Source organism: Terrapene carolina, unplaced genomic scaffold (assembly GCF_002925995.2).
Source record: "Terrapene carolina triunguis isolate 2854851 unplaced genomic scaffold, T_m_triunguis-2.0 Scaffold67, whole genome shotgun sequence".
Classification (NCBI taxonomy): domain Eukaryota; kingdom Metazoa; phylum Chordata; order Testudines; family Emydidae; genus Terrapene; species Terrapene triunguis.
The window spans coordinates 27,311,924-27,329,109 of NW_020664418.1; the positions used below are offsets into that span (position 1 = coordinate 27,311,924).

Here is a 17,186-nt window from a genome sequence, read left to right on the forward strand (position 1 = left end):
TATTATGATGAAGTCTAATTACATGATCACATACTATTTTTTCCCCAGAACACCCAGGCCTCGTTCAGCGCACAGCAGAGAAAATGCTCATTTAATGAGCAGTTATTCAATATTTTTCTACTCGTAGTTTAATGTGTGGCCCAGTCCTTATTTACTTAACACTATAACACTATCCAAACCCTGCTGTGAAGACAGAATTATTAATTTCCCTATGGGCAGTTCTTTGATGCTCACCACTATAGGATCTGAATGGTGCTCAAATAGTAATTACTTTCAAAATGCGCCTGTGAAATGAGTGGGTATTCGATCACACTTTACTGATTAAACTCAGAAGTATCCACTAACTTGGGGTGCCCGATTTGAGACCTGATTTTTGAGTACTTGGCATTATATAGGACTTGATAGGTTCAAATGACAGCTCCCACTGACTTCAGTTGCAAGTGCTCAGCACTTCTGCAAATCAGACCTTAAGGTCTCAAGTTAGGCACCAAGAAATTGAGGAACACGCAATTAGTCACCACCTGTGAAAAGCTTGGTTAATGTGACTTGTATAACATCGCAATGGAATTTGGTGGCAGAGGCAGACATAGAATCCAGTTTTTCATGATGGCATTCAACTGCCTTAACCGTGAGACCATCCTTTCTCTTCCTGAAGTCCCCTACCTCATTTACTGTACAGCTTCCAACTTCTGCAGCAAATAACCCATGGGTCCTACAGTCGCCTTCACTACATAACATTGATTCATGCACAGAGCAGCTCCAACTTGTGCACTGAATGAGGCTGTGGTCCTGTGGAGAAAAATGTGGTCATGTAATTAAAGACTACATCGTAATGCATATATACAAGGATGTCAAATTAAGGTTGCACAGGCAACCTTAATTCTGGCATTGCCTAGGTTTTGAATCCTTGACTTAATAACTTTAACATTTTAATGTATTTTGGGGTGTACTGTACCTATTGATAAATCAGTAAATAGTAATTGCTATAGATGTTATTGAATTGGAATTGCATTATAAGCCACTCATTTTTTCACCTACCCAGAACTTTCTGAAAACCTCTTGGTCTGAAACGTTCCTTGCTTAATCTCAACCTCGAGATGACCTTTGAACACCAAGGGAGGAGAAACTGCTGTCACTGAGTGCGCCGAGATAGAGAAGAGCTGCATTCAGATATTTAGACAAAACTCAAGAATGCTTTTGGAAGGAGAAACTGCTTTTCTCCTCCCTTGGTGTTCACACCTCAACTGCTAAAGGAGGGCCTCATCCTCCCTGATTGAACTAACCTCGTTATCTCTAGACTGATTCTTGCCTGCATATTTATACCTGCCTCTGGAAATTTCCGCTACATGCGTCTGAGGAAGTGGGTATTCACCCACGAAAGCTTATGCTCTATTACGTCTGTTAGTATATAAGGTGCCACAGGACTCTTAGTCTGGATCTGTAAAAAGCGACAAACACGGCTACACCTCTGATAGCTGTTATGAATACATACATACCCTTTGGCTGCAGACAGGAAACAAAGTTGAAACATTTGCTGACTGTTTTTAGGCTTGGAAATTCCTATTGAGTGATAGAATTTATTAATCTGTGATTTCTGGGTTCATTTTCAAAATGCAAGCTCCTTACAGGTTAAGTGTTGGCTAGATTAAGTGAGTTAATGGTTTGAGAAGCATGCTGGAAAAGGCACTCCATAAATTTATATTGTAAAAAGATTTTTATGCTAGCAATAAATAAGTGTAACTCATGCCATACAGTGATCTTAGACTTGGTGCATTTCTGGCATGCAATTTCATAATGGTGTTTAGTGATTTATAGAGACAAGGTGGATGAGGTCATATCTTTTATTGGAGCAACTTCTGTTGGTGAAAGAGAGACACTTTCACGCTTATACAGTGTGGTGTTGGTTTTTTTGTTTAAGTTGCACAGAGTCTGAGCCCAGGTCAGCTGACTTGGGCTTGTGGGGCTCAAGTGGTGGGGCCATAAAATTGCAGTGTAGATGTTTGGGCTGAAGCCTCCCTGAGAAGCTCCCTGCCAGGGAAAGGTACTCTGTATCCTCACTAAACACAAGGTGGAACAGATTGTTTAGCATAAGTAGTTCACCTTGAATGGTCTCTTACAATGCATGTTAAAATCTCTGCAGTTATAGGACAAAAAAGGGTGTTAGTGGGTTGCAGATTGTTGTAATAAGTCATAAATCCAGTGTCCTAAATCCATGAATTTTAGTGTCTAGCAAAGTTATGACTACTTTATGAAATTAGGCAATTTGTCTCTCTCCTTAGAGATCACCGCATCTACTTATCCAAAACCTACCTTGTGTAAAGCCAGCTCCTGAATCCTTAGTTCATTCTCTTGTTATCTTTTTCTGCCACTCTTTGACTATCCTTGTGTACTGCAGTACACAGAACACTTCTTGAGTCTAGATTCTGTTCTCTTCCCTTCACCAGCAATTTCCATGCTCTAACTCAGTTTATTCTGTTGTGCTCTCCATCAAACTTTGTGAACTTTTAAATTGTTAGCATGTTTTCTCACTTGAGCTTTCAATACTCTCACATCAGAAAAATAGCAGAGTGGGTCTTGGCGGCTATGCTCTTATCTTTATACTGTGTGCAGACTATGACGATCTTAGTAATTCACATCATATTGACTTTAATATGTAATCTGTCATGCTTTTGATTAATTACTGCACTGTTTGATTTGTTATCTTTTATTTTAATACTGTTTTGAAACTGCATTTGTTGGCTAGGTTTAGTGGTGACTGTTTCTTGACCTATGCAAATAGGGGGAAAATAAGAACATGATTAGAACTAAAGAATAACAGGATGTTTTCACCTCAAGCCATTGTTTCATTACCAGCTAAGATCAGTGCAAGACTTAGACATTTTAAATTTTTAAGAGGATGATGTAGAATAGCCAACATTAAACACTGATCTACTTTAAAACTGCTTGATTTATGCTAGATTTTAAATATATTTTCAAACCAAATTCCCTATTCTGCTCTGGATGGCTTATAATACCTTGTGTGAATTCCTTCTGTAGTAGGAGTATTGAGAAAGCAAAGCTGTGAAAACGTTGCACTCTGAGTTAAAAGCATGATGCCAGATGAAATACCTGCTCTTTGTGGAAGCTGTTTTAATATGTAACCCCTTGTGCAGCCTTTTTCTTGAACATTTTCTACTCTGTACTTAGAACTTTTTAAAACTCATCTTTAATTTCAAACATTATACCCATTCACTACTTAGACATGTCTAGAAAACAATGATGGTATATATGCTGTGGCATTTAAATGCCTGTCAGAGTTTATAACTGTCAATACATTGTAGTCATCACTATAAAGGTACTAGTTACGGGTTCAGTTTCTCTCAGTAGCTATTGATGAGGCTACTAATGTGGATAGCCAGTTCCAACTCTGCTACAGAGTACTGTGGAATCAAGATGGGCCAAAGAGTACTTACAGTGACATGGAGTCTTCATAGTCACTGGAATAGCTAATGGTATATTTGTAGAGCAGTGGTTCTCAGCATTTCTAGACTACCGTAGCCCTTTCAGGAATCTGATTTGTCTTGCATACCTCAAGTTTCACCTCACTTAAAAACTACTTGCCTACAAAATCAGACATAAAAATACAAAAGTGTCACAGCACAGTATTACTGAAAAAATTGCTTATTTTCTCATTTTGTCTGTATTAAATTTTAGTTTGTACTGACTTCACTAGTGCTTTTTACATAGCCCTGTTGTAAAACTAGGCAAATACCTAGATGAGTTGATGTACCCCCGGAAGACCTCTGTGTACCCCCAGAGGTACACATACCCCTTGTTGAGAACCCACTGTTCTACAGCTTTGCAAAGAGTAGACTTAACTTACTATTCACCAATTCCTTTTTCTACTTGGGGGATTTAATATCTCTGACCCTTCCAGTGATTGCCCTAAAAATATATTCAGCTTGATAGTAAGCACATCTTGTGTGCCAATTGCTGGCTGGATTTGAGGAGTATTCTCAAATATCATGTTCTGCATAGAAAATGCCTTCTGCTTAATTGAATGCTTAATTCACTAAATTCCTCTTGCTGCTTTAGTCAAAACAGTACAGTAGCTCTCTAGCAGACACCAGGAATAAATATGCTGAGACCGGTGCTAGAAAGATACGTTACTGTTGATTTTTTTTCCCCCCATGCTACCAGTCTGACTCTCTTCTGAAAGTTAATAGCTGAAAACAATCTTTATCGGTATTGCAAAATACCTCCGATACCTGCCAACACTAATTGCTGTCACTACAGGTACTGCAGGAATGTTCAGTGTCTGAAATAAGACCTATATCAGCATTTATTTTCATGGGACTTTTACGAATTTAGACCTAGGTGCTGCTAAACTTCCAACATGAAGCATGGCATCTTCATGACTATCCTGTTTTGCTGGTGAGCCATTAACTCACATATTGTACAGCTTCTAATTGTTGAGTTAGTCACATGACCTGGTAAAATTTGAAAAAGTTTTGTTTACTTCTATACACAAGTAAGCTTTTCCCTTTACTAGTATAGTTGACAGTTTAGAATTGCCTTTGTTTACCAGTTAGAGGTCTCTAGTGTCTGATCAACGAGCATCCCATACAATGTTCAGCTGTTTCATGGTACTGTCAGTATTCTGATAGACTGAGCTAGTAGCTTTATCTGTAGTTAAGGTTTTATAGATTCATAGATTCTAGGACTGGAAGGGACCTCGAGAGGTCATCGAGTCCAGTCCCCTGCCCGCATGGCAGGACCAAATACTGTCTAGACCATCCCTGATAGACATTTATCTAACCTACTCTTAAATATCTCCAGAGGTGGAGATTCCACAACCTCCCTAGGCAATTTATTCCAGTGTTTAACCACCCTGACAGTTAGGAACTTTTTCCTAATGTCCAACCTAGACCTCCCTTGCTGCAGTTTAAGCCCATTGCTTCTTGTTCTATCCTCAGAGGCTAAGGTGAACAAGTTTTCTCCCTCCTCCTTATGACACCCTTTTAGATACCTGAAAACTGCTATCATGTCCCCTCTCAGTCTTCTCTTTTCCAAACTAAACAAACCCAATTCTTTCAGCCTTCCTTCATAGGTCATGTTCTCAAGACCTTTAATCGTTCTTGTTGCTCTTCTCTGGACCCTTTCCAATTTCTCCACATCTTTCTTGAAATGCAGTGCCCAGAACTGGACACAATACTCCAGCTGAGGCCTAACCAGAGCAGAGTAGAGCGGAAGAATGACTTCTCGTGTCTTGCTCACAACACACCTGTTAATACATCCCAGAATCACGTTTGCTTTTTTTGCAACAGCATCACACTGTTGACTCATATTTAGCTTGTGGTCCACTATAACCCCTAGATCCCTTTCTGCCGTACTCCTTCCTAGACAGTCTCTTCCCATTCTGTATGTGTGAAACTGATTTTTCCTTCCTAAGTGGAGCACTTTGCATTTGTCTTTGTTAAACTTCATCCTGTTTACCTCAGACCATTTCTCCAATTTGTCCAGATCATTTTGAATTATGACCCTGTCCTCCAAAGCAGTTGCAATCCCTCCCAGTTTGGTATCATCCGCAAACTTAATAATCATACTTTCTATACCAATATCTAAGTCGTTAATGAAGATATTGAACAGAGCCGGTCCCAAAACAGACCCCTGCGGAACCCCACTCGTTATGCCTTTCCAGCAGGATTGGGAACCATTAATAACAACTCTCTGAGTACGGTTATCCAGCCAGTTATGCACCCACCTTATAGTAGCCCCATCTAAATTGTATTTGCCTAGTTTGTCGATAAGAATATCATGCGAGACCGTATCAAATGCCTTACTAAAGTCTAGGTATACCACATCCACAGCTTCTCCCTTATCCACAAGACTTGTTATCCTATCGAAGAAAGCTATCAGATTGGTTTGACATGATTTGTTCTTTACAAATCCATGCTGGCTGTTCCCTATCACCTTACCACCTTCCAAGTGTTTGCAGATGATTTCCTTAATTACTTGCTCCATTATCTTCCCTGGCACAGAAGTTAAACTAACTGGTCTGTAGTTTCCTGGGTTGTTTTTATTTCCCTTTTTATAGATGGGCACTATATTTGCCCTTTTCCGGTCTTCTGGAATCTCTCCCGTCTCCATGATTTTCCAAAGATAATAGCTAGAGGCTCAGATACCTCCTCTATTAGCTCCTTGAGTATTCTAGGATGCATTTCATCAGGCCCTGGTGACTTGCAGGCATCTAACTTTTCTAAGTGATTTTTAACTTGTTCTTTTTTTATTTTATCTGCTAAACCTACCCCCTTCCCATTAGCATTCACTAGGTTAGGCATTCCTTCAGACTTCTCGGTGAAGACCGAAACAAAGTCATTAAGCATCTCTGCCATTTCCAAGTTTCCTGTTACTGTTTCTCCCTCTTCACTAAGCAGTGGGCCTACCCTGTCTTTGGTCTTCCTCTTGCTTCTAATGTATTGATAAAAAGTCTTCTTGTTCCCCTTTATTCCCTTAGCTAGTTTGAGCTCATTTTGTGCCTTTGCCTTTCTAATCTTGCCCCTGCATTCCTGTGTTGTTTGCCTATATTCATCCTTTGTAATCTGTCCTAGTTTCCATTTTTTATATGACTCCTTTTTATTTTTTAGATCATGCAAGATCTCATGGTTAAGCCAAGGTGGTCTTTTGCCACATTTTCTATCTTTCCTAACCAGCGGAATAGCTTGCTTTTGGGCCCTTAATAGTGACCCTTTGAAAAACTGCCAACTCTCCTCAGTTGTTTTTCCCCTCAGTCTTGATTCCCATGGGACCTTACCTATCAGCTCTCTGAGCTTACCAAAATCCGCCTTCCTGAAATCCATTGTCTCTATTTTGCTGTTCTCCCTTCTACCCTTCCTTAGAATTGCAAACTCTATGATTTCATGATCACTTTCACCCAAGCTGCCTTCTACTTTCAAATTCTCAACGAGTTCCTCCCTATTTGTTAAAATCAAGTCTAGAACAGCTTCACCCCTAGTAGCTTTTTCAACCTTCTGAAATAAAAAGTTGTCTGCAATGCAGTCCAAGAATTTGTTGGATAGTCTGTGCCCCGCTGTGTTATTTTCCCAACATATATCCGGATAGTTGAAGTCCCCCATCACCACCAAATCTTGGGCTTTGGATGATTTTGTTAGTTGTTTAAAAAAAGCCTCATCCACCTCTTCCACCTGGTTAGGTGGCCTGTAGTAGACTCCTAGCATGACATCACCCTTGTTTTTTACCCCTTTTAGCCTAACCCAGAGACTCTCAACACTTCCGTCTCCTATGTCCATCTCTACCTCAGTCCAAGTGTGTACATTTTTAATATATAAGGCAACACCTCCTCCCTTTTTCCCCTGTCTATCCTTCCTGAGCAAACTGTATCCATCCACACCAACATTCCAATCGTGTGTATTATCCCACCAAGTTTCAGTCATGCCAACAATGTCATAGTTGTATTTATGTATTAGCACTTCCAGTTCTTCCTGCTTATTACCCATACTTCTCGCATTTGTATATAGGCATCTAAGATACTGGTTTGATCTTTCCTCCCAGTTTTGTCCTGACCCTCCTTTCTCTCTGCCAATATAGCCCACACTCCCTCCTATTTCCCACCCATCTCCCAGGTCTCCATGTTCCCCACTTACCTGCGGGCTTTGCTCACCTGTCCCCGTCGAACCTAGTTTAAAACCCTCCTAACACTTGCCTAACACTTCATATCATAAGTTTTTTTTCATTTGCTTATAATGCTGCCAAACTTTAACTGTGTAGGCTATCTTCCACGTTTGCTGTCAGCCTCAGGATGAACTTGTTTTAGAAAGCTTTAGTTAAAACAGATCAGTAGTTTTGAAGTATGAAAAGAAACCTATCAGTACTTGATTTGTTAAAACCATTTTTAAGGTGAGTTTTGCCAACAGACTGAAAGTAGTTGAGGTGTGTGGAATATTTATTTTAAATTGGTAGAGGGTGTGTATATGTGTGTGTGTGTGTATATATGTGTGTGTGTGTGTGTGTGTGTGTGTGTGTGTGTGTGTGTGTGTATGCATAACCGCAAAGTTAGCTTTCCCCAAATACCATTCTACATTAGTCCTATTTTTTTGTGTGTAGATCAGTTTATTCTGACTCTTGGATTTGCATGGTTTCTAAAGAAAGGAATTTCAAATTTATTTTGTGAAGAGTGCCAAATACCTTTCACAATTATGGTCTATGGATCTGTACATACACTTAAGTCCTAATACCAACCTCAGTGAAATCCAACCCATACAAATGAGAAATGGTGCTTTTCAGTGTCTGCCAACTCTCTGACAGAAGCTTGGAGCTTGCAGAGCTCAACACCAGTTTTCCTCTGCATTACTAATGCAGATGCATGATTCTGCAGTATTTGCACAGCTTAAGGGAGTACTGCTACAGTTGGGATCACAATGAGGGATCACAATTTACTCACCTGCGTAGGGCCCCAGAATAACTAGGGACAGCCCTGCTTGCATCTCTAAGAACACAAGACTGTTCAGAAAGTTGCCAGTCGGGATAGTCTTTCCTCACTACTGGATTACCATTGGTGATATTGAAATGCCAGTAGTGATTCTGGGGTACCCAGCCGACCTCTTGCTCCCCTGGCTCATGAAGCTGTATTCTGACCATCTTAATAGCACCAATGAATGATTCAGCTATTGGCTCAGCAAGTGCAGAATAATCGGTGAATGTACTTTTGGTAGGTACATTTTGGTAGGTAGGAAGGGGTGCTGGAATTTTTACTCACTAGATTTGATCTCTGTGAGGAAAAACATCCCAGTGGTTATAGCTGCATGTTGTATACTGCTTAATATCTGATTGGCAAAGGGGGGAAGCTGCCTCACGGTGGAGGGTGAGGTTGACCTGCTGTCTGCTGAATTTGAACATCCAGAAGGCTATTAGAAGAGCCAACCATGGAGCTCTGTGGCTGAGGGAGGCTTTACTGTGGCTGACTAGTAAAGTACTCTCTTAGAGTTCTGTGTTATTTTTCTGTGAAATAGTGTCTTGTGTACTTTAGATTTTATGTTGGTAGTAGGGTGACCATATTTCCCAAAGGGAAAATGGGACACCATGTGGGGCTAGGTCAAGCCCTCTTTCCCCCAGTGTGCAGGCCTGTTGTTGCTGGCATTGTCCCCCTGCATGGGGCTGGCATCGATGCACACACCCCCCCCACACACATTCCTCTGCACTGGAGTGTTTTGACAAAAGTGGGTCTTTGTCCCATTTGCGCTTGCCAGCTTGATCAGTTGGCAAGAGCAGATGGGACAAATGCCCACTTTTGCCAAAAAAGTCAGGATAGGGTTTAAAAAAGGGACTGTACTGGCCAAAACGGGACGTATGGTCACCGTAGTTGGTAGGGTCTTTGCCTTCTGCTATGAGTTCCATAATACTTGAAGTACATTCATAAATATCACTGGCCTTTTGCCTTCTGCTGTATATTCCGCAACCCCTGGTGTAAACTCATAAAAATACTCTGGCTTTCTAAAAAATAGAACTTGAGTTTTGTTAACTGTTGTTTGGCATACAATAAAATCCGAATAAAAACAAACAAGGTTAAAAGCTTTTGGCAACAGTCCCTAGTGAAAAAGAAATAAACAGTAAACATTGATGCCCATGTATGTAAGCAGTAGTTCAGTGAAGTTCATTGTGGCTGTATATACACCAATCTGATTTTTTTCACAGGTCTGCATGTGTGTAGCTAAGGTTCTTATCCTGCAGTGTGGTGGAAGAGGTAAGGATATATGCCACAGTGCCATGTGGAATGCTGGGGGGTGTAAGGAGCAGTAGCCAAGGATTTCTCAATGACTGCAAAGGTTGCTGAGTGTGATCTTTGGGCTATAGGCCAACCATGCTCTGCAACTCTTGTGTACGTTGCCTGAGCAACCCCATTATGTCATGGTGCATTTTCCACTCTCAGTGCAGCAACCACTCTATTCTCAGTCTTTCCTCCTCTTTTGTATTCTAAAGGGTCCTCTAAGATCTTTGATCGTGGTCCAAGACAATTGTGGCTTGAAGGATCTTGCAGAACATCACCTCCCTAGTCCTCTTCTTTCTCATTCTGATCAGGGTCAGACATTCAGCAGGTGTAGAGCTGGGGGAGACCCCTCAAGGCCACAGCGCCAGAGGCTGCTGATAAAAATTAATAGATACACTATTCGATTTGCTGTCAACGAAGGGGGGGGGTCCCTTTATGTGACTCCCCCAAATACCCTTAATAAGAAATGCTTATTGACCCTGTAGCTTCGGAGCACCTTGCTACAGACTTCTCTCAAGCTCAAAATCATGGTGAATGTGGCGTAGTGGGGGGGAATAAAGTCACATGTTGCTATATGGTTTGTCCCCCTCCCTCAGTACAGATACAGGAAAATGATAGTAAATATATTGACACTGTTTTCACAGGCAATGATTTTTGGCTGATATCTCTCACTTGATGGTGACAGAGGCACAAAGCCCAGCTGTCATAAAGTCACCTTGCTCCTAGTCTGTTAACTCCTGTGGTGCTAGCCAAACTCAAGGCAGAGTGGTGTGGTAAAGTGTCCTATCCTGGAGGAAGAAACAGGGCTGCCATCCATAGAAATCATCAGGAATGGATTGCAGAGTATCTACATGAAAGCTTCATTGAGATTGCTAGAGGATAAGAGGCAGACATTGCTATTCTGATAAACAGAGTACTCCACATAGGCCCCTGTGTAGCACAACAAGCCAAAGAAATGAAAAGTGGAGGCTGATTCTACCTCTGTTTGTTGTACCTGTACCCAAGCACATGATGCTCACCTAATGTGGATTGTGTAACCAGACTGCCATACAACTCTTTTTAGAATGTATTCTCTAACCTTTTATTTTCTCACTTTATCCCAGTAAAACAATGAAAAATCAATCAGTTTGTCTTAACTTGCAAATAGGCCAGGTGCCATTTTTATATGAGAACAAAGGCCCTGGGAAGAATGGAGGGGGAGAAGGTTTGTGGGAAAGGAAAACAAATAAACAAAAAACATACTGCAAGGAATAGTTCATGTACACACTTATCCAAGCTCCCTCCCCCTTTGTCAGAGGGCTCATCTGCGCTTCCCTGGCAGGACTGGCTAGACTCCTGGAGTCTCAAACAGTTCTAGGCTCTCAGCATTTTTTGAGTCCACTGCCCTCTACTCCCTGCCATGAACAGCAAGGAGGAGGGTCGCTATCATAGACATCAACTAGGGATGTAAATATTGTTTAAAAAGTTAACCAGTTAAACTATTAAAATTATATCCTGGGGTCGGCCAGCAGATGCGGGCCACCAAAGGCTGGAGATTAAAGTTAGGCTGGGTTAACCGATAAGACCAATGCTTACTGGTTAACCGTTTACTATTTTACATCCCTAGTATCAACAGTCATTTGCAGGGTACCAATGGGGTGACTTCTAAGTCTGGCATGCGGTTTGTTGGGTAAGCAGCAGGTCTGCGGTGCAGCACCAGGCCTTGTGTTGCTCTTGCTTGCTTTGTGGTATGCCTAGCATAGTTCCTTCACTTTCCATGCTACACTGCTGCTGATCCCTGTCATGCCCCATTGCCAGCATCAACCTGCTCAGTCTACTCATAAAGTTGTTGTTTCTGTGAGTGAGCCATAGCTGTACTTGCACAGCCTCTTCTTCCCACAGGCCAAGGAGATCCTGTACTACTTCCCTTTTCCACGCTGGAATACATCTAATAGCTCTGTGTGTGCGTGTAGCTGGCATGGTCAGTTGAGCAATTGGATGCAAACAACAAAGGTGAACTGCTGGTTCTGCTCACCAAGGTGGACAATAAGGAAAAGGCATTTCAAATGTATGTGGGGAGGGGGAGGGGAGGCTGAAAGGAGATGGTGGCAGGAGAACAGCTGTCCAGCCTCTGACCCCAGGGCAGTGGAAATTGTGACTGGAATGATCACTCTTGCAAGGGACAGAGGCATTGTGGAATGCGTGCTGGAGGACTGTTAGTCGATACAACTAATGCAGTGTCTACTCATACTGTGTTGACCTTACTAGGATGACCATAGCTCTGTGCTGCTCTGAGATGTGGTGTTACTATGTCACTGTAACGGGCTGCTTACCAGGTGGGAGACCAATTTAAGTGTAGCCACATGTATAACTAAGTTGATGCAAGTGGATTTGTGTCGACTTAACTTGGTAGTGTTGACCAGGCCTTTGATCCTACCCCATCATGGACTTCTCTCCCATGCCATTCCACTACTAAAGATTTTCAGAAGAGGGTGGTCTTGGATGAAACCATCATGGGCAACTGACTTGTCGTGACTAATACAGGTTAGTTGTAGCCATGTCAGTCCCAGGATATTAAAGAGACAAGGTGGGTGAGGTAATATCTTTTATTGAGCCTATTTCTGTGGGTGAGAAAGAGAAGCTTTTGAGCCACATAGAGCTCTTCTTCAGGTCTGGGACCCCAGTTAGTGCAATAAAAGATATCTTGCCCACCTTGTCTCTTGTAGTGACTAATACAGAACTCTACCTGTGGCCAACAAATCTGCTTTTGAAGAATGTGAGTGTTTATTACTGCCTAATCTTCCAGTTTTAACAGTGCAAATATGGTGTTACTATACCATTTCTTTCCTCTTTCCCTCCCCCCCCCCCCAGATTAAACTCTATGTACTGTATATAAATTTTGGCTCTTGGGACAGAATCCACGAAGCCCCTTAAGATCTTAATTTCCATTGAAATCAATGGACATTAGGAAACTGAATACAAATTAGGAGCCTAAATTCCTTTGTGGATTTTATGTTTGGCACCCAAGTTTTTATGTAACCAAACTTCATTTTAACCACACAAAGCAGCAAACTGTAATAGGTCTCCAGTTTTCAAAATGCTGTCACAGGTTGTGCCTTTTCAAGAGTTCTTTGGGCTACAAAATCTTCTGAGACTGCATCTTCACCAAGTGTTAAAGTTAAGACTGGTAATGTGCAGGCCTAGTCATTCAGGTGAATAAAAATACTTGAACTACTTAAAGCTTGCACTGAAATATTTTTATTTCCTTTTCTGAGAAGCTCTGTATATGCTGGAATTTGTTGAATTTCGTCTCTCTTAAGCGTATCAAACTATTGCATAAACTCAGACTTGTCTTGGGTTATTAAATGCATGACGTGAAATGCCATTCATTCTTTGTTAATTCTTGTATTGAAGCTTTATTGATAAAGAATACATTGTTTATACCAACAGTCTAGTATATTCAGACTGCTGTACTTAGCTTTGTATATTTACTAGGTTAATCTAGTATTAGGTCATGAGCTCTTGACTGATTTTTTTTTTTTTTTTTTTTTTTTTTTACTTTTTTTTTTGGAGACTCCCTCTTTGAACTATTCAACGAACTGTCAAGTCTAATACCTGGTGGTTCTGTTTTTATGATGATAGGAATGAGTGAAGCACCAAAATCTATTGTAGCTAATATGTTTAACAGACTTGGGGGAGAGGCAAAAAATAGCATAATATAGTTAGTTGTTGTAGCTTGGCAAAGAGGGTCCCGAGCCTACTGAGGGATTTGTTTTGGTGGCTCCTGAAATGGGAGAGGGCAAAAGGACAGCATAGCCTGGGTCCTGCAAGATTTCCAGTCCCCCACAGGACTTCTGGGGTAGGCTTGAGATCTCACCAAGGTTTGGCGCCATAAAGTCTTGAGGGATTTCGCATGAGATTTGGATCCATGATAAGAGTCGTGCTCAGAGCCACTTGCTGTTTGCTGATTTCCAATAGTTTAATCCACCCTCCCGCCTTCTAGGTCACTGCGGGCTGTGACTGTTGCCTGCTTTGGGGCTGGAAAGGAATTTTTCACTATACCAGCAGATTGGCCAATGCTGGTTGGGGTTTTTGCCTTTCTTGTAGCAGAACCTCAGGGCTGAGTTTTGGGCTACTGAATGGCTGGAATTATCCTCCTCCTCCCAGAGGTGACAGTTTGGACCGATGTGAGTCATAACTTTTGGCAGGTGCCCAGTGCAGGAACTTACTGGTTTAGGCTCCAGATCCAAAAAGACCACATGGGGGGGCATCTCCTTTCAAGATGGGGGCATCATGTTTAACCCCCTGGGAACAAATGCAAACCAAGGGACTGCCCCACCAATGCACTTGATGGCAGTGCTGGCTGGGGCTGGGTCTATGTCCCCTCTTGCCTCAACCCCCCGAAAGAGGCAGGGATGATAGTGGGTGAGTGGAGGCACCCAGAGACCCTCCTAGTGTGGTGATTGGCTCCCCCTGCAGTGGGAGCCCTCAGGAATTGGCAAAGTATCAGTGAGGTGGGAGTGATTGGTGGGCTGTCCCTCAGCAGGAACCTTGGATGTAATTTGACTAATAAGTTGTAGCCTGGTTAAAACCCACATCACATGTCTTTGCCCTCTTCCATGCGCTGAGCATGCCAAACTACCATTTGACCATTATCTCTTCAAGGTTATTAGCCCAAAACGACTTTCTAAAAATTTTAAAGTTGGGGGTGGGGAGAATCTCTTGTTCTCCAATCTGAGGTTGTGGGAAGGAAATTTTTTTTGCACTCCATCATGGCAAATCCCAAAGGTCCATGCTACCTTACAGGTCAAGCATCACCCGGATCAATTTCTAGGTAGGTCCTTAAAGTGAATATCCATCCACACTATTTTATGGCCATCATTGGCAATCTTATGCCACCAAAGATTTTGGCGACCACGTGATTGCCAGCGATGTAGCAGCATCCCCCGCCTGAGCCTGGCTGCCAGGGACAGGGGCCGAGTGAGCCAGAGTCCCCTCCCTCTGGCATGTTTCTGGCTCACTTGGCCCCTGTCTGCAGAGGTGGGGCGGGGAGGGGCACCACCACCTCTGCAGCCAGGCTCTCTCGGGGAGCTGCTGCACCGCACAGAGCAACGACCCAGAGTGGTCACTTTAGCTGCATGAGATGCGGCTCCAGCCCGCTCAGGCACGGCTGCCAGGGAGAGCAGCCGAAAATGCCTGGTGGGGGTGGTGCAGCAGGAGAAGGACAGAGTACCCTTCACCCCCATGCAGGTAACATGGGGTGGGGAGAGTGGCAGCGGACCCAGGCTGTGCGGGGGGGTGGAGGGGATGTCACTAGGCAGAGGAGACATATGGGGCAATCACGGGTTCTCCCCTTTAGATTATCATCCCCCCCCCCCCCCGTATGGGGAGGCACAAGTCATCTATGGGCCAGCAGGGAGGTCTCAAACTACTGGTCCCTTACAAATCTATTATCAAAGCAGGGAATTGTTAATCCTTCTCCTTCCAAAATGACATTGGAAGAGTTCTAGCATTCCTGGTTGTGTTGGTCTCCTAGATCATCTCAAGAGGTCTAATCTATTAAACTTGATAAGGCATCCTATACTATGGTATACAGAGCCTCACGGCATGCCAACTTTGTTTTGAATATATAGTTCCTAAATTAAGCTGTTATTGCTCTACCCTGAATAATGAGCAATCATTTCCACCCCAGCTGCAGGAATACCTAGAATTTAACAAAACAACAAAAACTGTAGTGATACTGAGGTCTAGTCTGCACTAGAAAAAGTTTGCTGGTATAGCTATACTAGCAAACCCTCCTGATCTAGACTCAACTTAGATCAGTAAGAGTTCTTTTGCCAGTATATAGTTTATACCAGTCCCCTGAACGAAATAAGCTATCCTGGCAAAAGCACTCAGATCTGTGTAACTGTCGCTTTTGCCAGTACATGAATATAATTTTTTAAAAAAATCACACTCCTAACCAATATTACTAGCAAAAGTTCCTAGTCTAGATCTGGCTTCACTCTGTTAATCATTTTTAGATTACCTACCTACCACTTGAAGTAAAATGTTCCCAATAAAAGACTGTTTTGCAGAAGTAATAAATGTTGAAGTTTTTATGTACAAATGAAAAAGCTGTTTGCGGCATATAACAATCGTTTATTCTTTCAGTTATCCTCTGTCTCTGGGAATTTCCTTCCTTACTGACTGATTCATCCTGTTGAGCAGACTTTCCGTTCTTTTGGTCCTCCAGGAAAGAAATGTGTGATCTGGAGGACATTTCCCAAACGTATCATGATGATTTTGGAATATTGAGAATTCAAGTTAACTGAACTCTGTTTTTAGTATGGTGTGAATCAGTGGTGGTAGTATTTAATAAGAGATGCAAGTAAAACTAATCTGCTACTGAAATTCAGGATGATTTCCATCAAAATATAGTATCTGGATTAGATTAGCTTTCAGTCTGAAATCAGTTATGTATGCCAAAGATTGTTCGGGGTTTTTTTTGTTTTTTTTGGTTTTTTTTTTTTAAACTGTGGTAAAATAAACTTTAAATTGAGGTTGAGATGGACTGTAACTTTTTATTTCATATTTCAGGAAAACACACGAATTGTGAGGGTGAAGATCATAGCTGGAATTGGTCTGGCCAAAAAGGATATCTTAGGAGCCAGGTAAGGGTATGTGCTTGGTCTGTAAAGGCAGAGTTGATGGTACATCATTTTCTTCACAAAAATCTAATATTGAATAATACTCTGTTTACTATCCCATCTAGTACCAATGTACCTTCAAGTCCTGTTAAACTTCCTTGCAAAAAAAAAAAAAAAAAAAAATTATGCTAATTATCCAGTCTCTGGCCCTTTCTACCAAGGCTGTCAAACTGAAGACTCCTTATTGTCTTGCCCAAGAGTCTACTTGGTCAGGTGTTGTAAGCATATTTTTCTGCAGGTAAGGTTGTAGCTAAATCACAGTAGCTCAAAATATTAGCTGTGAATGCTATAATCCCTGTTCTTATCCATGCCTTAGCAGTGGGAAGTGGCAGCTGCGTTGAATGTGGGTAGGAGCTAGACCAGTGGTCTCCAACCTCTTTACATCCAAGATCACTTTTTGAATTTAAGGACAACCCAGGATCTAACCTGCCCTTTCCCCAAAGCCTCCCCCCCCCCCCCGTCACTCGCCCTCACTCACTTTCACTGGGCTGGGGTAGGAGGTTGGGCTTTGGGAGGGGTTGTGGGCTCTGGCTGGGGCCAAGGGGTTCGCAGTGTGGGAGGGGGCCCTGGGCTGAGCCTGGGGGTTGGGGTGCAGGAGGGGGCAAGGGGTGCAAGCTTTGGGAGGGAGTTTGGGTGCAGGAGGGGGCTATGGGCTGCAGCAGAGTGTTGGGGTGCAGGAGGTGGTGGGGGTGCTGGCTTGGGGGGGTCAGGGCTGGGGTTCAGGGTGCAGGGGGGGTTGGGGTGCTGGCTCTGAG

The 17,186-nt window shown here is 42.5% G+C and overlaps 1 protein-coding gene across 2 annotated transcripts in view; it reads left to right on the forward strand.

Annotated features, from left to right (window-relative positions):
* Nucleotides 1-17,186, forward strand: part of NEDD4 (NEDD4 E3 ubiquitin protein ligase) — a 112,219-nt gene that overhangs the window by 5,290 nt on the left and 89,743 nt on the right. For both annotated transcript variants that reach the window (XM_026648276.1, XM_026648277.1), the window contains exon 2: nucleotides 16,322-16,395. In XM_026648276.1, the coding sequence (XP_026504061.1) occupies nucleotides 16,322-16,395 (74 nt within the window). The remainder of the gene's footprint in view (nucleotides 1-16,321; nucleotides 16,396-17,186) is intronic.